At 40.7% G+C, this 20327-nt stretch overlaps 3 protein-coding genes across 3 annotated transcripts in view; 1 reads left to right on the forward strand and 2 right to left on the reverse strand.

Annotated features, from left to right (window-relative positions):
• Positions 1–359: 359 nt before the first annotated feature.
• mespba (mesoderm posterior ba) lies at positions 360–1899 on the reverse strand. Its single transcript, XM_063013445.1, has 2 exons — positions 1183–1899; positions 360–401 (listed from the first exon to the last, which is right to left on the reverse strand). The coding sequence occupies exons 1-2, from the start codon at positions 1897–1899 to the stop codon at positions 360–362; spliced, it is 759 nt and encodes a 252-aa protein (XP_062869515.1).
• Positions 1900–7195: 5296 nt separating this feature from the next.
• Positions 7196–14619, reverse strand: sv2ba (synaptic vesicle glycoprotein 2Ba). Its single transcript, XM_063012734.1, has 12 exons — positions 14157–14619; positions 13039–13219; positions 12776–12927; positions 12320–12453; positions 12141–12230; positions 10938–11051; positions 10760–10848; positions 10495–10659; positions 8986–9119; positions 8698–8901; positions 7461–7620; positions 7196–7379 (listed from the first exon to the last, which is right to left on the reverse strand). Exons 1-12 carry the CDS (start codon positions 14617–14619, stop codon positions 7196–7198), a joined length of 2070 nt encoding a protein of 689 aa, XP_062868804.1.
• A 3379-nt stretch (positions 14620–17998) lies between these two features.
• The window catches only part of LOC134331909 (A-kinase anchor protein 13), an 88411-nt gene continuing 86082 nt past the window's right edge, over positions 17999–20327 (forward strand). The window contains exon 1 of the mRNA XM_063013446.1: positions 17999–18025. Within this exon, the coding sequence (XP_062869516.1) occupies positions 17999–18025 (27 nt within the window). The remainder of the gene's footprint in view (positions 18026–20327) is intronic.

The raw sequence follows: 20327 nt of genomic DNA on the forward strand, positions 1-20327 counted from the left end.
AATTATGGCTTTATTATAAATACATAATAAATATAGATTAATAATTACATCAGACAGACACAGATAACACAATGAATAAATAAAAATATATTATTTAGTATCAAATATAAAATTAACACATTTCAATCTAAAGCTACATTCAATTTTTAAACAAAATTAAAATAAAACGCATATTTCAGTACAAAAATAAGGTAGCTAAATAATTAGTTTAGGTTTAAGCAGGATCGCTGTAATGAGGGTGGAGGGACATTCCAGGGGCCCAAAGTAAGACTGTAATAATAAGTGTCCGAAGTGGGGAAAACATCTCATGTGCCTTTATTCTCACTGGCGCCCCTCAGTGGTAGGTGGTGATCCAGTTCTCAGCTCCAGAAGGCCTGAGGGACCAGCTGATAACCGTAAACCTGAAAAAGAGAAGAATCAATTAACCAAACTGCTTAATTAAGTGACACATTATTAATACAGAACGATACAAACATCTGAGTCTGCTACATCAGACAGTTTGAAATTGATTTGACTAATTATTAAAAATACAATCAAATAAAAATAATCCTGCTTTTAAAGCAACAACGATCGAGGAACCCTTCAGACATAGCTAACTGTGTCTGTGTGGGTGCCTGGCTGGTCGCTGTGCCACCCAAAAGCCATTTGTTCATTGTAGTTCCAGGGTATTTTATGTTATATAAATAAGATAAGATAAGATAAGATAAGATAACACTTTATTGATCCCGAAGGAAATTGCAGTGTCACAGTACTTTACAGTACTTTACAAGGGAAGACAGACATTATTCAGCAATGAACTATCTGAAATATCTGAAAGTAAAAGAGGATTCTTGTTGTCTATCTAAGTAGGCTTCTATTTTTCCTTCTAAACCATACACTATGTAGCCAAAAGTAATTGGACACCTGATCATGAGCTTGTTGGACATCTAATTTTATAAACAATGCGTCAACGCTTCTAAACCAGAGTGACATTTATGTGATCTTTTCTGCTACAACAACAGCCACTCCTCTGAGAAGGCATCTCACAAGACTTTAATGTATGTGGGAATTTGTGCCCATTCAGCTTTTTGTATGGCTGGGCACTGATGCTGGTCACGAAAGCCTCAGTTGATGTTCATTGTACATACACATATTGGTGCGGAGAGCATGCCTGCATGATATTTGAATGTGATCATTATTTACCTGACATGACTGAGTCTGGAAGCTGCTCTGAAAGCTGCTGGTGTCTGAGCTGTAGATCTGATCCATCATCTGATCGTTCTGTAAGACCTGCGTCCTGTTCTGGCTCACATCCGACCTCTGCTCTGTGTATTCCATACCGCTCCCGGTCTGATCATGTCCTGCATAATTACTGTATCTTTGTCCCTGTGGCCACTGCCTGGACGCGGACGTGCACTGAAAGTAGCCCAATATCTCCGGAGCTTCTCTCCACTGTTCCTCGCCGCTCATGAGCTTCCTCTGGGACAGATGTTCCTCACTGAGGCCGAGCTGAGCTGACAGGTAGGATATGTAGCGGATGGTCAGACGAAGAGTCTCGATCTTGGTCAGCGTCTGCCCGACAGGAGCCACCGTCGGTGGAAGGTAAGTCCTAAGATGGTGCAGAGCTTTGGTCAAGTCCCTCATCCTCAGCTTTTCCTTCTCACTGGCGTTCTGACGCTGTTCGCTGGGGTTCTTCAGCCTGGACCTGCGTGTCCTCCTGCCGAGGGTTTGAGAAGAATCTGCCGCCTTGGTAAGTTTAGCAGCAACCTTGGAAAGCTTGGTAAATTGAAGAGAAGCATTTAGGTCCACAGAAGGAGCCGGAGAGACTGTCTCGGGTGAGGAGATGCTGTAGAGCTCGGAGTCAGAACTTGGGCTGCTCCACTGGGTTTGAGAATGCTGAACGAGCCCGGACGCATCCATGCTGCTGGGTTTGAATAAAACGAAGAATTATACTGGAGGGTTGAAGACGAATGCTGAGGGTTTTAATCCGACAAAGTTGGAGAGAGAATGAAGCCAGGACTCTGAGGCTGGAGGTTTTTATGCTGGATTCGGGGGTGTGAAGTGACACCTCTGCAGGCTTCGTGCAGCAGAACCCAGTGTGGGAAAAGGGCTCCTGGAGGCCACAGGAGTTGAGGTGTGAATTCTGACTCCTCTTTCAAACAACAGTTCAGCCCAGTTCCACTTCTAGACTGAAACTGTATGTTTACATGTACAAAGACAATCTGATCGCCATTATCTCTGCAGTCCTTCCATATACGGACGTTATTGTTAATGAAAACTAAAACTATTAAGATTATTTTTATGAACTAAAAAAGAATGGACTTTGATTAGAATCAGAATCAGCTTTGTTTGCACATACAAGGAATTTGAATACCAGAAACTGTACAAATTAGAACATTCATTCATTCATTTTCTTATCCGCTTATCCAGTCAGGGTCGCGGGGGGTGCTGGAGCCTATCCCAGCTTTTCAATGGGCGCAAGGCACACAGTAACACCCTGGACGGAACGCCAGTCCATCGCAGGTCAGACACACACACACATATAGGGCAATTCAGTGTCCCGAGCTCCCGGAGGAAACCCACACACGGGGAGAACATGCAAACTCCGCACAAAAAGGACCCAGACCGCCCCACCTGGGGATCAAACCCAGGACCTTTTTGCTGTGAGGCGACAGTGCTACCCACCGAGCCACCGCGCCGCCCATTTAAAATTTGTTTTTATCTTTCAATTAATGCTCATCCACACAATAAAAATATATAAAGTTTATAAAATAGTTGCAGATTATTTTTGCAATATTTAAAAAACAGTGAGTAAAAGTCACATCAGCCAGCACATCTTGATAATATCACAGGTATTCGGTTGTATTTCAAAGGCTAAGTGGTGTAGTTGACCTTAATGAAGTTTAATGATGCTTAATAAGCTCCATTAGTGCGTAACACTTAAGGTGTGATATTTACACTGGATGGTGATCAGAGCGTCTCCGGGTCTCTGAGTCAGGAGGTCGTTCACACTACAGCTGTAAGAAACCAGTAGGATTAAGCACTCGCACTCAGAAACTGGATTATTTTAAGCTTCACTTCACTGAACATTTTACCATTTTAAATGTACACTGTGGGGCCAAAAGTATTTGGACACCTGGCCGTGAGCTTGCTGGACATGCATTTATAATAGCACAACCTTTATGTGATCTTTTCAGCTAGAACAGCAGCCGCTCTTCTGAGAAGGCTTCTCACAAGACTTTGGAGTACATCTGTGGGAATTTGTGCCCATCAGTATTGCTGGGTACTGATGCTAGTCCAAAAAGTCTCAGTTGATGTTCCAGTTCATTCCAGAGCTGTTGAGTGGGGTTGAGGTCAGGGTTCTGTGCAGGACACTGGCGTTTCTTTAAACCAATGTAAGTTTTACATTTACATTTTCGGCATTTAGCAGACGCTTTTATCCAAAACGACTTACAGTATACAGTTTAAACAACTGAGGGTAAAGAGCCTTGTTTAAGGGCCCAATAGTGGCAACCTTGCAGTGGGGGGAGGGGGGGGGGGGGTTAAACCAGTGACCTTCTGCTTACTAGTTCAGTACCTTAACTGCTAGGCTAAAACTGCCCTGTAAATGAGTAACCAAGTAAATGAGTAGGTTTGTGTTGGCCTGGGATGGATTAGTGCCTTGCCAGGGTGTAGTTCTTCACACAGGACTCACTGCAACCCTGACCCACATAAAGAGGTCGGTGAAATGTATATTACTACTTTTAACTTTTTCTTACTATATTTATATAAGCTACGGTTTGTGTAGCTTTCATTGCATACAGTTTATAAGCAGAGAGTGGTCGCTCAGTGGTTACGTACTGGACTAGTAATCAGAAGGTTGTTGAATCAAGCCCTACCGTTGCCAACTGTTGGGCCCCCTGAGCAAGGTCCTTAAAGCTCAATTGCTTGAACTGTTTGATAAAAAGTGTCTGCTTAATATAAATGTAAACAAGTAGAGCAGTACAATCAGAATCTCAGTGCCGTGACCGATACGCTGACCTAACTCTGACCCTATAGCACAGTAAGGTCACTCAGATTGACCCCTGAGTCCCGCGCTCCTCACACGTTTACTCGATCCTCCCGTTGTGTTCAGCTCTGGAGGACTGGGAGCCCCGTTCACCTGTGCAGCTTATTCCTCCCTGAACCGTCCTCTGCTTTCCTCTCCCAGAGGAGAATGAGCGGGTGAGCCAGTGTGAGCCAGTGTGGTGTTGGCTTTAACACCTCTGTGTTTTAGAGGGAAAGTTAGCATGGCACCTGTGTGTGTCTATTCTGTTTTATCCTCCATTCAGCTCTTCATGCTGGTGAACCTACCGGTATAAACTAACCATTTACATTTATATTTTTGGCATTTAGCAGATGCTCTTATCCAGAGTGACTTATAGAAGAGCCTCCACAGTAAACATTACCTTACTCTAGTTTAAGTAGACAACAGTCCAAGAACACAAATCTGCTGGAACCCTGTTAGAACCAAAGTTTTTGGTTAGTAAGTAAGTAAGTACAAGTCAGCTTAAGTGCTTAGTAAAGAGGTGATGAAGGTTTTTAATCGTTTTTTAAAGACAGCGAGAGACTCAGATCAGGGGCGTAACTACAGGGCGGGCAGGAGGGGTAGGTGCACTGGGGCCGATGGTGGGGGGGCCCCTCCAGGACATGAACTCAACCACTCACCTCACTGCCCGCCCATTGGCTGCACTCGCCAGGTCGTTATTATTATATTACAATATTTTTGTTAAGTAAAATTAAAATAACTAAAACTGTGCATTAAAAATACCAGAGCCAGGAATTTGGACTTGAAGTCTATTGTAGATGATTTTGCTTAGCGCAAGGCAGGCCGCTTGAACTTCTATATGTATATACTGTATATACTGTATATACCGATCAGTGTCACTGCAGTGCTAAGAATGATCCACCACCTAAATAATACCTGCTCTGTGGGGGTCCTGACCATTGAAGAACAGCATGAAAGGGGGCTAACAAAGCATGCAGAGAAACAGATGGACTACAGTCAGTAATTGTAGAACTACAAAGTGCTTCTATATGGTAAGCGGAGCTGATAAAATGGACAGTGTGTGTAGAAACAAGGAGGTGGTTTTAACGTTATGGCTGATCGGTGTGTGTGTGTATATATATATATACCACCACTTGGGTGCCAGTACAGAGAAGAGCCTTGATGCTCATCTTCCTCGAACCAGAATAAATGAATGAATAAATTATGATTTGTATCAGATTGTTTGGGTATTGAACAGATTTCTGTCTGTATTAAGCCCTGACCCGTGTGTGTGATCCTCGGTTACCTCGTGAGACCTCGTACTGACCGCTGCTTCTGTGGGAAATCCTGAGTCTGTGCTGCATTTTACACCCCACGTGTGAAGCAAAACAACCAGGCCATGCTTTTATGTACAAACCCCATTCCTGATAGAGTCCGGGACACTGTGTAACATCTGAGAATCTGTCATTAATTAATTGTACTGATTTTTTTTATTTAACTGACAAGTAAAAAGAAAAGATGGACAAAGTTTGGAACACAGTAGTGTTATTTATTTATTAGGATTTTAACATCATGTTTTAGTTTTGCCGGAGGAAACCCACACAGACACGGGGAGAACATGGCCCACGATCCATCACTGCTTGTGTAGACTGATGCTTTAGTGGATCATTTATATCTAATCATGTTTCCCTCACCTGCTTACTGTGGAACACTGTGACTTAATTATTCTATCAACTTTCACTTATTTTGCCTCATCCCAACTTTTTTGGAGTCTCACTTTTTTTGTCTCAGGCATTAAATTCTAAATGTGTTTCAATTTAAAGAATACAATGAAATTGATTAGTAAACAAAAGTATCAGTTAACTCAAAATTTAGGAGAATTAACAAATCAGATTCTTCTTTTACTGTGTTTTGAAAAGGGGTTTAATTTACTACAACTGCAGAACTTCCATCATTCATCTATTTATTCATTATTTGTCTGTTTTACCACCGCTTTATCCTGGTCAGCGGGCAGCACGGTGACTCGGTGGGTAGCACTGTCGCCTCACAGCAAGACAGTCATGGGTACAAGCACCAGGTGGGGCGATCTCTGTCCTTTCTGTGTGGAGTTTGCATGTTCTCCCCGTGTCTGCGTGGGTTTCCTACGGGAGCTCCGGTTTTCTCCTACAGTCCAAAGACGTGCAAGTGAGGTGAACTGGAGATACAAAATTGTCCATGACTGTGTTTGATATTAAACTAAACAGGTTGCCAGTCCATCACAGGGCAAACACACACACACATCTACACACTGGGCATTTTAGTAGCTCCAGTTAACCGGGCTGCAAGTCTTTGTACTGTGGGAGGAAACTCCTGAAAAAACCCCACACAGACACAGGGAGAACATGCAAACGCCACACAGAAGTGCTGTAAGGTGACAGCACTGCCCACTGTGCCACATGATACCCTCATTGTTTTGCCAGGATTTAAACATGTGTAAGAACTGAGGACTTTACTTTTAATAAACACTGAAAAGTTGGATTTGCTGTGCGGATTAAAACAGCGACTCTGAGAGAAGAAGCTCTGCAGGCAAAATGAATCTCCAGATTTCATTTCACACCTCGACTCATACAAACAGCGCAGGCTAAAGTGTGAGGAGTTGGCACGTGTGTATGCTTGTGCTGTGTTTTTCCACCTGCCTTCCTTTACACACACACACACACACACACACACACACAGAGAGAGAGAGAGAAGAGAGAGAGAGGTAATGTGTTGTGTGGTTTCACCCACTCATTCATCTTTAATAACCATTTTATTCTAATCAGGGTTGCAGTGGGTAACTTCAGCTGGAAACACTAAACACAAGAGCAACATAAACATTTACTCACTTACTCAATGCTTCAATTCACAGCAAAGAAAACAACTAAATACAAATAAAAAAGGAATAGAAATAAAGGAAGAACTTGTTTTTAACAGAAGTAAAAATGGACTAATGAACATGAACAGTACAGGTTATAAATTCAAATAACAGGAGTGCCAAAGAATCACAATAAACATAAAGGAAGGCTAAGCAAATGAAGGTACACATACATTTAACATTTAATCAATTACCAGAATAAACTCCCTCTTTAACATTTGGTAATTATGAGACAGTCCAGTCCTCAGCTGAACCAGTCGCTTGTTACCTGGTTAACACTTTTAAAGTTTGGCTTTTTTTGTTGATTGTATTCCTGGTTATTGCAGAATGGCATCTCGCGTCTCAGGGAGTTTAAACGCCAGCAGTCCTCCACATGCCATCGCTGAGAAGGACAATAAGATGGGGACAACCTTGGTGATCCCGACAAACTTAGAGAAGATAACGGTGCTGACGATGGCGGCCAGCTTACACGAACCGTTCAGCACGCCGAAAGCCGTCGCTCTGTCGAGACACGAGGACACGGTCAGCTGACATCGTCTTTCTGCAAAGCAAATATTCTGTAGATGGAATTTCTTTCTTTACCTTTTCGAGGCCGGATAGAGCTCCACGGTTATGACTTCGATTCCATTCCAGGCTGCGGCACACGCTGCGTAGAACAAACACTGGAAGGTGATCACTGCACCGGGACTGAAGCACAGGAACAGTGAGAAGGTACAGCCAGAAGAAACCAGCATAGAGACTCCTGTATAAGCACACACATGCACACAGTTTTATTATTAGATGTCCAAGGGGACCAAATGTTCTGAAATCCAGTCTCAGAATCATTCTGTTTCTCCTGTAAAATGAAACACACAGACCAAACCGTAGATTGTAAAGACATAAGACATAAGTTCAACAGGTAGTAGACGCCCCTAAGCTCATCCCGTTTGTCCTGATGGTGGTGATATAGTGTAGGTCAATATCTCCTACCTTATGACATAGAGTCAAAATGTATTTTCCTCTGATCAAAAGATCTTCAAGAACCATGAAGCTTCGCCCACTTAGACTTTGAGCTAATTTGCATAATATGCAAAATAAAATTTTGATGGTGTATGATGGTGCATGGTGTAACTGCATTGCTAGATGGTGCTAAAACATTAACATAAAGCACTGCCTTGCTGTCCTACTGCCTAAATAGGCAGCTGCCCAAGTAGAGAGGATTCTAATAAGTCATTGACTTATAGGGCACTTATTCAAACGCACTCCTTAGACAGAGATTCCATCAGTTTTCAGTAAGCTAACACAGTTAACCTCATGCCATTCAAACCGATGGGATGGCACAACACGCTAGCATGTCAGCAACATGTTATGTACCAAATACAGTTAGATTCGCTGACAAGCCCAAATTTGCAAATAAAAACACGTGTGCAAGTTTACACAAAATAAAAATCAATAAAAATTAATTTATGTTTGACAATAACATAATACCATAATAAAAACAGGGTGCATCTTTGCATCTTTGGTCCCTGTGACCAAGCTGTTTCTATAAGAACCACACTAGAAGGAGTGTAATAATACATAAATGTAAATTACCCAGCAGCCAGTGCTTCTTTAAAACCATTGCTGTTACAGAAGTCTAGTCTGACCACAATTACAATTAAGGGTTGAATGATTATTATTTCTTGTTCTTGTTATGTTCTTCTTGTGTCCATGTGTGATCACCAGCTTTAAATTCCCTCTACATGTCCATGTGTGTGTGTGTGTGTGTGTGTGTGTGTGTTGCCCTGTGACTGACCTGTGCTCTGACCAGAGAAAATAAATAACTGAATCAAGCACTCACCTATTATTTTGATTCGCCCTATTTTATCCATCAGTAGCCCTGAAATGATGTTGCCCGGTAGCACCGACAGGCTTCCCAGGAAGCTGACTAGATAAATCAGGACGTCGTTTTCCTCCTGGAAGTTCAGGTGACAGCCTCGTTTAGGATGAGAAAACGTGACGTTGACAAACTTGCAGTCTTTAAAGTTGGAATCGCGCCATAAATCTAAAGAGAATATAAATAATACAATTAAAACGAGTGTGTTTAAAGTTGCCATATTAAGTACAAAATAACTTTAATTTGATGTACCAGTGTTGTAGAACACGGTGTTTTCGATGGTGCAGTTTTCAAAGAAGGCGTCTGTAGACTTGATGTCCTCAAAATAGCAGTTATTAATCCGGGAGTCTTTAAACTTCACATTTCTGATTTCTATACCGATAAACCTGTACACACAACATATAGTTTTTATCATGAATGGTTAGTGTGATGTCCAGTGTTGCATGATTTTATGTCAACATAAACCAAAGTTATATTTAAATCTATAATATTCATATAGACACTAACAGTCAAGTTTAGAACTTACTATAATACTTACTATACCAGTAAACTGGCAACTTACTGAATATTAAAGTATAACCTTAAAGCATCTAAAAGCAATTTGCATTTTGTCTAATTGCTTTTTTAACCTTTATTCATCCAATAAAAACATTTACGCTCACCCACTGAAATCCCAATAAATTACCAAAAGACAGTATAAATACAGGAAGGCCTCACTTCTTTTTTAAAATATTTTATGCGTTTTTTTCACAGTTTCTCCCAATTTATCATAGTCAGTTTGTCTTCCGCTGCTGGGGATCCTCGATTTTTTGCAGTTGAGGAGGGTATATTGCTGCTCACGCCTCCTCCGACCCGCACTCAGCCCTTAACGGAACCCTTTTCCACCTATGCACTCAGCACAGGCGCCTCTATCCGCCAATCAGGGTCCTTACACAGCGTTTTGAAGACCCCTCCCATATATTATGGTCAACCCTCCCTGCAGGCACTAGATGGCATCCAGCCGACCATTGGCAACGCCGAGTTTTGAACCGAGAACTTCAGAATCTTAGCCCTGGTGTGCTAGCAGAATATCCTGCTGCGCCACCTGGGCACCCCGGGAGGCCTCATTTCTATAGACGTCAGTTGTGTTATTAATTGGTATGGGGCAGCACCAATGGCCTATGGATAAATATGTAGGGAGTTCTCCCTACAGATCAGCCATGTTGGCCAAAAGATTGCAACAACATTATGGTCCGGGACAGCGGGGGTGGCTATAAGAATGGAATTGGTTATTCTGTTTAATACTTTAACATCATCTTTTTTAAAGAAAGCTGCTCCCTGCTGAGGATGTTAACTTATTTTTATTTAGAAATTCAATAAAACGTAATTTGACCAGGGTTACTTAAGACCAACTATTGCATAAGACAAAATATTTTGACACAAAATGCCTTTTTAAACACAGATTCTGTAACGTGCCCAGCTTCTGGTCAGTAGGGTAAGTGAAAGCACAGTTCTCATTAAACTGCACTTCAAAAGTATTCTCCGCACCTAATCAAGCATACTGCACCTATGACGGCTCTTTATAAGTGTACTCAAACTTTTGGGCTGAGTTCTTTGACTTCCTGACTCTCTGTCTGTCTGTCTTTGTATGTTTGGGTGATTTAGAGATTTCTTTTCTCCAAAAAACATAAATTGCAGCTCGTATAATGTTATTGGTAGGATGAACATACTAGGAGGAGACACAAGCAGGTAAAATAAAAGGTAAAGAGGGATAAAGTGTACCAGTCTCGGGTATACTGCCCCTCCACATGAATCTGATTTTGCAGTGTGAAGTTGAAATGAAAGTGTTCGATCTTCTCGCGGTGGAAAGTCTTCGTCTTTGACTGATAATCTTCATACTGAAGGTGTTTTATCTGGTCGGGGAACCACACTGAGAGTCCATAATATCTATAGAGTGTAGAAAACAATTGAACCGGTACTAAAGTGACTAAAATGCTAAGTTACGTTTATTGTATTTGATTTCTAGAGAGTAGAAACGTCATGTTACCCGAAGGCCATCGTAAACCAAACGATCACAATAAACAGTCCATGGAGTCGCAGTTCTGGGGCAGCGAGCGACAACAAGTTCTTCATTACCTTTCAAAAATAAGCAAGCAGCAGTTATTGTAGGAGTTTCTACATATGTAAGTATGGTAAAAGCCCTAATCTGATTACATTCTGATTACCTGCTTGACCAGGGTCATTTGTCTGACTATGAATCTCTGGAAGGCAGTTCCGGTCTCACACTGGATCTCGATGAACTCATCGTCCTGTGTGTGAGGAGTCTTAATCTGGGAAACCTGACAAACAGAGGAACATGTAATATGACTTTTTAACCTGCAGCATGTCATTAGTTGGAATGATCCAGGTGTGGCTTTCTTGCTTTCACTAAACATGCCAGTATGTTAATTGCCTTCTCTCAATTGCTTCTAGGTGTAAGAAAGTAAAATGAAATGAATGTGTGATGTCCTGTGATTGACCGGGGCCCTGTCCAGTATTGTTGTAGTCTTAGGCAATGCAAAGAGAAGACCAAGGGCTTTAATCGTTAAGACCAAGACATGACCAAGAATTTTAACTGTTGAGACTAAGACAGTAACATTGAAGTAAAGTTCTCTAAAGGCTCTGTGGCCACAGTTTTACTTATAAATGGATTTTAAGATGCTCAAGGACACTGTACAACCACAGACAAAAAACAACACAGCAATTATATTAATATAATATAAATATATACAATAACACAAAACAAACAACTTACAAATGAAATATTTAATGAAATATATAACAATAAAAACAACATGTAAACAGTTTAAAGTGACCCACTAGGCCGCTCAGGTGGCGTAGCAGTGAAAACACACGATAGCACACCGGAGCTGAGATCTCGAATACATCGTATCTAATCTCAGCTCTGCCATCCGGCTGGGCTGAGCGACCACACAAACAATGATTGACCTGTTGTTCATATAGGGGTGGGGTATTAAGCTGGATAGAGACTCCTCGTAACTGATGCAACTACGACCTCTACTGGCTGATTGATGGCGCCTGCACAGGGGCATACATACATAAAGACATACATAATCTGAAGGAAGGGACAGAAAGTAGATGGGAATCAGAAGACCGGAGAGAGTGTGAAGAAGAGTGCTTAGCCAACAAGTGAGTGATATAAGGGGGAGCGGGATTGTATGTTTGAAAGGAAAAAGAAAAGCATTAGATAAAAAACACTTTCCATTTGCTTAATATAAACTTGAATCTGTTATGCTTTGGGGTTGTGTGTTAGCTAACAGCACAGGAAACATCAGTAGTTTGAATATATTTCATTACTACAACAGTCTGGCACTTGATGTCCGAATCTGATAAAAATCAGCCTGTCCACAGGTTTTAATTACTGTTACCTGAAACACTCTCTCTGGCTCCCCTTTTGCCCTCCAGTTGGTATCATGGACCCGTCTCAGAATCATCCAGGCCTCGTCGTGCCTCGCAGTCTAAAAACAATCACATACTGAAAGTTTAATCAGGTTTACAAAACAGTTGTATTGTTTTTTATTAACCCCTGACACATTAGCTCAGTTACCTCGAGAAGGTAGCGTGGGCTCTCGGGCATAAAGAAAAGCCCGGCGAGAGCGGCCACGGAGGGCAAAAAACAGACCAACACGAACACTCTCCAGCTGTGGAACTGGAACTCGGTGCCCATACTGAAACCCCAACCTACAAAACATGAGCACAAAGTCATCACAGCACTAACAACAAGGATCTGACTAGTATAAAGATTATAATCTTTTTTAACCATTATTTCCAAGGGTGCAATAAATCTTTAGCTGCCTGTGTTTGCACATTACATCTGTATAAAAAAATCTAATACAACCGACAAAAAGCAATATACGACGTACTGATATGTAATATTTATATGTGTTTTATATTCCTACTGTCACTCCCTCCACTAAAATGGATAACAGTCAGATAACAGTCATAGTAATAACATTTCTCAGCTTGGTGATCATTAGTATAAGAATACTGAAGGTTTTATTACCGTAGTGAGGGATGATTCCCCAGGCGGTGAAGGAGGCATACAGCCCCCCCATCATCCAGAACAGACAGAGCCAGCTCAGGTGCTCGCCCCGTTTATCCATCTGCAGGAACTCGGAAAAGTAGGTGTACACGATGGGGACCGAGCCGCCTATTCTGTAGAGGACAGTAAAATAATGTGATCGACACTGGCACATTAAACAGGGCAACATCAGGAAAAATAAAACTCTATGTTTACCTAAAATCATTAAAGAAAACAGGTCTTACCCGATTCCGGAGCACAGTCTGAAGAAAAGGAAGAACCCGTAACCCTGGGCGAAGAACGACAGGAAAGAAAAGATGCAGTTGATGGCAAGAGCGTAGAGGAGACAATGACGGCGGCCCAGTTTATCAGCCAGTCCACCCCAGACCAGAGCTCCCAGCATCATCCCCACGTACACAATCAGACCTGCACACACAGTGTTCAGGACCATGTCCAGACAAAGATTGTACGTAGAAGTTAAATAACATAATACAATCTCAAAATTACAGAATTACAGCAGCAATAAAAGTGGCAACATACAATAATAAAATAGACAACATGGTAATAATAAAAGAGGCAACATGGTAATACTGGTAATAATAACAGGGGCAACATAGTAATTATAAAAGGGGCAACATGGCAATAATAAAAGGGGCATCATGGTAATAATAAAAGGGGCAACATGGCAATAATAAAAGAGGCATCATGGTAATAATAACGGGGCAACATGGTAATAATAACAGGGGCAACATGGTAATAATAAAAGGGGCAAAACTGTAATAGTAAAAGGGGCAACATGGTAATAAAAGGGGCATCATGGTAATAATAACAGGGGCATCATGGTAATAATAAAAGGGTCAACATGGTAATAATAAAAGAGGCAACATGGTAATACTGGTAATAATAACAGGGGCAACATAGTAATTATAAAAGGGGCAACATGGCAATAATAAAAGGGGCATCATGGTAATAATAAAAGGGGCAACATGGCAATAATAAAAGGGGCATCATGGTAATAATAACGGGGCAACATGGTAATAATAACAGGGGCAACATGGTAATAATAAAAGGGGCAAAACTGTAATAGTAAAAGGGGCAACATGGTAATAAAAGGGGCATCATGGTAATAATAACAGGGGCATCATGGTAATAATAAAAGGGTCAACATGGTAATAATAAAAGGGGCAACATTGTAATAGTAAAAGGGGCAACATGGTAATAAAAGGGGAAACATGGTAATAATAAAAGGGGCATCATGGTAATCATAAAAGGGGCATCATGGTAATAATAAAAAGGGGAAACATGGTAATAATAAAAGGGGCAGCATGGTAGAGCAGTAGGAACTGTGTTTGACTTAACTTACCCAGCAGGCCCTTGTTGGCGTTAGAGAGGCACATGTCCTTTTCCGCACTGGGCAGGGCAAAGGCCACTACGAAACACTCCACACCATCGGCCATAAGTGCCAGGCCCAGCACGATGAGCAGGGTCCACTGGAAGCGCCCGTGGCCACAGTCCTCCATGATGTTCTCGTACTGCTCGGCCAGCGTCTCCTCCTCCTCCAGGGCGGCCAGCTTAGCCTTCAGTTTGGCCTCACGACGAGCAGCTCGGCGCGCTTCTTTTATTTCATCCGGGTGAGGGATGCCCTGGTATTCACCCTCGTACATCTGTTCGTCCTTGTCGTGACCCTCGGTGGCATCGCTGGCTGCATCCTCCTCCTGGGCGGGATAGTCACTCTGGTAGGGATACCCGTCCTGGCCTTCTTCACTATGAGTGGGATAGTTTTCTCCTTCTGTGTCCTGCATGTTATTGTGATAAGTACTGTCCATTTTGTATAATTTTAAACTTAGAGTGCTATATCAGCATATTTCTCAAAAGGCACTTTGTCTGGATCCAATAGAGGTGCTGTTATACTGTAATGATTTTTTGTGGTAATATTTGTATTTTTTAATAACGCTTCAGCGTCTATGTTGGCTTTCGTATGCTTGTATGCATGTTGCACCTGTAAGACAAAATAGAAACAGTTGAGAAGTATCACACGTTCTAGTTTATTAAAAAAAAAAATTCCTGAAGCTTAATTTAATTAATAATACAACATAAGTGTCTGTAGGTGTCCACCTTACTAGTACATACTGTCTACATACTTTTGGCCATATAGTGTATACTATTACTAAGCCTCATCTCAATTTACTCGTTGAATATTTTAAATGGCCCACAAGAGCAAAATAAATAAATAAATTTGAGCTCAACTTGAGAGTGATTAGTTTTAAATTGATGGCATTTTGTAGATTCTTTTATCCAAAGCGACTCACAGTTGTGACAATTCAGGCAGTTGTGGGTATAGGGCCCCAATCAGGGTCCCGGCAGTCGCAGCATGATGGTGGTGGGGTTTAAACTGGCAACCTTGTGATCCCCCACAAACTTTAAACCATTTAATGTATTTACATAAATGATTTTATATGCCTGTTAGCCATGTGAGTGTCTGAAACATTCAATAGTTAATAGTACAACTCAATAGTTAGTAGGGGTGTCTATATACTTTTGGAAACAACAATGTAGATTAGTAAAAGACACAGTAGATTGAATGCTAAAATGATGCAGTGCTGTTCAAGAGCCTGTATCTGATGGTACAGATGTGACAGATGAAGAGAGATTAGGAAGCAAAATCCTCTACATCTGATGGGCTGTTGTCACTCTGCTGATGAATCATCACGGTCATGCCAGATGGTTAAAGCAAATATCAAAACATTATTTATTATTTTAAAATTTTAAATATTATCTGAGCATAGCATCAGTCCTAAATTTGACTAATGTCGTGACATTGCTTTATTTATTGTTTACCACCATTTTATCATTAATAATCCACCTTAAAATGATTTTTAATGGAGCAGACAAGCTCAGTAATGTGTGAATCTAAATCCTCATTCATACTGAGAGGGTGGAGCTTTGAGATGCTTTATGAGACTAGTAGATTAAGGAGGACCATGAAGGACACATTTGCACCTTCTAAAGTACCAAAACATGCAAAATCAATACAAATCCTGCAGCACTTCTTTGACTTTATCATGTGTCATATTTTCATTTTAAAGACACCCAAAAATCTGAAGTTTAATAATTAATTACAATTAAATATTTGTTTTAATTGTGCATTCATTCTGTGAATACTGTGTGATATTTGGTCATGGAACAGTAATAACAGTTTGTAAAATACTGTTCAACTTGCAGTGCTGTTCCTTAAATGATAAGAAAGCTTTATACTATTATATTAGATTATATTAATCAGGTCTGTGAAAATCAGCAATCAAATAAAAAGCTTTTAAATCTTCAGAGAGATAAAGTCTCTTGAATTAAAATGCTGTTATTGCACTAGTAACATATAAAAGTGGGAGATGACATTGGTCATCAAGGCCAATATACGTTTAAAGCCTCAGACACAATCAATACAATTAAGTATTGTTCTCAAAAAGTAGTTCTAATGCTAAATATTTGGGGTGCAGCACACCCTCTATACTACTGAACAGACTGTTCAGACTAATGTAACTCTGTAAATCAAGCATAACCAAAAATATCCATTTATTTATCATATCTGATAAAACGTTGACTTTGACTCACCAGAATGACCATTCCCTTTTGCTTCACTGCTATTCCATTGATGCAAAAAATTGTAAAATGAAGAACAGTTCTTGAAAAGACTTTTGGAAACGTTGTCACATTAGCAGGATGCGATGGGACAGTCCGGCGGATTAGGACGCAATCTCACAACCCCCCACAAGCTCATCTTCAGTGATTTCCCCATCTGTAGTGGACAGGCTGAATGATACAATCCATCCCGGCTTAACCAACACAAGACAATCTACTGAATACAGTAAAACTCCTCTATTGTGGTAAAAAAGAAAGAAGCAACATCAGTACACAACAGCTCTACTGAAGGATGGACTACACATTACTGCAAGCTGAGTTTCTGTACCGTGTTGTACTGTGAAAGATTCAAAGGGCCAATTATTATTACTTTAACTTTAGGTGATGGTTGGTTTGGTGGTTGGTTATGGAATTATTATGAATATAACTTGTGATATACAAAGGAATATTATTATAAATGGCTCTCGGTGGTGCCACCTGAGGTTCTTGGCTATTATTTACATCATGGCTGAAATTGTGACTAATTTAAATCTAATTTACTTTTAGATTTAAATCTAATGTCCCCTGTGTTGATCTATGATGCTTCAGTATAACAATTTATATGTACCAATTATAGGTTGGTATTGATGGAACACTGTTTCACCCCCTTGCCCAAGTCTTGTTGGTTTGTCCTATCACGGGACATCATACCGAGGAGATGCTTTGTACAAAGGTAAAGCTGCCTAATCCCAAAGCTAGATAATTCTACCAAAGAGGATTAGCTTCAATTCAGCAAAGCCACTGACTAAATATAAACCACACATTTACTGCGCTTGCCTCACCTCTCAGTTTTCATCAGTGCATCAATAGATTTTATCATAAATCTTCAACATGCTGTGTAATTCAATGTGAAAAAACGGGTGTTCATAGAATAATGTATGTTCATAGTTTATGTTTGAAATTTTTAAACAATTTTCATAATTTAGAAGTCGTTTCTTTTACCTGTGGACATATTTGTAACATTAAACGATTCATCCTCTCTGAATTATCTTACTTTGTGGGTTAGTTTAGTCCTAGCATGCCTCTCCTGATGACCAGCTACTATCAGTGGCTTGTTTCTCACTGATGAACAGGAAGAGGTGTGTTAGTAATCTGCAGGGATTTGCTGAATTGATGTGAGATTTGAAGTAAGAAGAGGACAGGACCTTGGTGATTGTTAAAGCCATGAGGCGGAATGGTACAGACCTACTGATCACATGGCAAACCATGTTTTTACATGGTGGCTGATCTGCTTGAATAGTATGTAGGATTGCTTTATCTGGAACATAGATCTTAGTTTGACATTATAGCCTTTGTTGTGACTAGTAGGACTAAAAACTCCAGGAACAACTTGCCCCATAGCATGATTGGAGAGCTCTCTTCATTAAAACATCCATTAAAATAATTAAACTTCTACTAAAATCGGATCGTTGATCCACATTCTAGTTTGTAGGTTCGTCTTTTGTGACTCTCTTATAATCACCAGGCTTTAATACCCCCCATGCACTCGGTCCAGCATGCTCAGCTCTGTCTAACACATTAGAAAATGAGATGGCTCCATCTAGTGACTTCTGTCAGGTAAGCAGAGAAGAAATAAACGTGCAGTAACAGTGGAGCAGCAGCAGGAGGAGATGCATCATAGTGGGTTCGGGTTTTGCTTTAGTTTACAGATTAAGTTGTTCTGTATGTTTTTTTTATCCTTGTCTGTTTGTGTTCATAAGAGTACTTAAGCTTTTCATTCATTCATGTTCTCCAAAAGGTTCATCCTGATTAGGTTGTGGTAGAGGGTGGACTGACCGCCCTAAATCGCCTCTGAGTGAGACTTAGTCATAATTAGGCATAATTAATAAGTAGAGATAAATTAAGCGTAAGTGTGAGTGTCTGGTTCCCTGTCCAGGCTTTGTGTGTTGTGCTGGTATGAGTGGATCAGACACAGCAATGCTGCTGGAGATTTTAAATACTGTGTCCACTCACTGTCCACTCTATTAGACACTCCTACCTAGTTGGTCCATTTTGTAGAAGTAAAGTCAGAGACGATCGCTCATCTATTGCTGCTGTTTGAGTTGGTCATCTTCTGCCCACGGGGCGCTGTTGGCTGGATGTTTTTGGTTGGTGGACTATTGTCAGTCCAGCAGTGACAGTAAGGTGTTTAAAAACTCCATCAGCGCTGCTGTGTCTAATCCACTCATACCAGCACAACACACACTAACACACCACCACCATGTCAGTGTCACTACAGTGCTGAGAATGATCCACCACCCAAATAATACCTGCTCTGTGGTGGTCCTGAGGGGGTCCTGACCATTGAAGAACAGCATTAAGGGGGCTAACAAAGCATGCAGAGAAACAGATGTACTACAGTCAGTAATTGTAGAACTACAAAGTGCTTCTATATGGTAAGTGGAGCTGATAAAATGGACAGTGAGTGTAGAAACAAGAAGGTGGTCATAATGTTATGGCTGATATACTGTATATACAGTATATATATAAACATATTGCAAAATTTTGTGTCTTTTATATTTCAATGTTTGAAGAAGTATGGGGTTAGTCCTGTCGAAAAAAATATATGTCATTATATATGTTTATTTGTTTGATTAGACATGTGTGGTCAAAATATCTAAAACCGTATTATAAGGGTGTTCACAGACTTTTTGCAACTAAGTATACTTTCATTAATTTTTCATAGCAATCACTATGACATACATTGTCAGAAACCACACAAACACACATAAACATGCCTTAGTACATTCAGTACATTTAAAAAAGAAGGCTGTTTAAATGAGTACAAAAATGGCTCAACTATCAATTTAACACTTGGAATGTATGATTAACTGAAGTCTAATTACCCGTTACAACCTAATTATTCTTGTTCCTTTCATCTTGTTTTAGACGAGTATGAATGATTAAACACATCTCGTCTGTGAATGATAAAACCACAAATCCCTGATCCGTGGGTAAAATATTACCCGCGAGGTCGACCCCACACAGCAGTCTTTTCTGCAGCTTTAGTTTAAGATCTTTCATTAAAGGGTCAGCCCCTGCCAGCTGTACTTCCTCCCCCATCATGCACTTCAACATACAACACTGCTTTTGTTGCTGCACAAAGGCTGCAATGTACTGTTTTGTCGCCCGCTTGCTCCCTGTCTCACAACTCTTTACAGTTCTGCAGACGACGTGTTACAATTCTGAGCACGTTTTTACTCCCACGGCCACGAACAAATGCGTTCGAGTATGGCTCAGAATGACCAGTCCAAGAGACGCCTTTCTCATGCTGGTTCCTATTTATATAACTCCATCGCTCTTTACTGGTTTTCAATTCCCCCTTTGGTGCTATAACAGCCTTTACAGCCTTCCCAGGAGGCTTTTTCATTTTTGCAGTTTGACTCCAGGGATTCACTTCCATTAAGCCACAACAGCGTTAGATAATCTGGCACAAATTTGGGGCAGTAAGGCCTGGTTGTGTCTGTGTTCCAATTTATTTTGAATGTGTTTCTTGGGGTTAGGATTAGAGATCTGTGCAGATTTCATGTTCTTAAGTCAGACAGATCTGTCTATCAGAATGGCATACATAAAATAAGAGACAGAGACAAAACGTGGGCTTAGATAAATTGTGCATCTTTTAAAACTGCTTTAAGTTCTTATACATCCATAACAATCCATAATACACAGTCACAAATGTTTTACCAGGGCAATTTAGTGCAACTAATCCACCTTTTGCATGTTATTCAATTATTCATTTATCCCCCCCACCCCCCACCCCCCCATCGGCTGATGGAGAAATCCAATATCCCACAATTGCAACTTTTCTCTCAGTGCTGCAGCCCACCAGCCATGATTGAGGAGGGCCATAGACTGTCACACGTTATATCCGACATGTGCA

This window comes from Trichomycterus rosablanca, chromosome 17, assembly GCF_030014385.1.
Source record: "Trichomycterus rosablanca isolate fTriRos1 chromosome 17, fTriRos1.hap1, whole genome shotgun sequence".
Lineage (NCBI taxonomy): Eukaryota > Metazoa > Chordata > Actinopteri > Siluriformes > Trichomycteridae > Trichomycterus > Trichomycterus rosablanca.

Excerpts from the sequence above, each read along its gene's own strand:
- mespba (XM_063013445.1), bottom strand. The coding sequence starts at position 1,899 with ATGGATGCGTCCGGGCTCGTTCAGCATTCTCAAACCCAGTGGAGCAGC. Across the intron at positions 402-1,182 it reads TCCAGACTCAGTCATGTCAG|GTTTACGGTTATCAGCTGGT; the intron begins GTAAATAATGAT and ends TCTCTTTTTCAG.
- sv2ba (XM_063012734.1), bottom strand. The coding sequence starts at position 14,619 with ATGGACAGTACTTATCACAATAACATGCAGGACACAGAAGGAGAAAAC. Across the intron at positions 13,220-14,156 it reads CGCCAACAAGGGCCTGCTGG|GTCTGATTGTGTACGTGGGG; the intron begins GTAAGTTAAGTC and ends CTGTGTGTGCAG. Across the intron at positions 12,928-13,038 it reads AGACTGTGCTCCGGAATCGG|AATAGGCGGCTCGGTCCCCA; the intron begins GTAAGACCTGTT and ends TGTCCTCTACAG.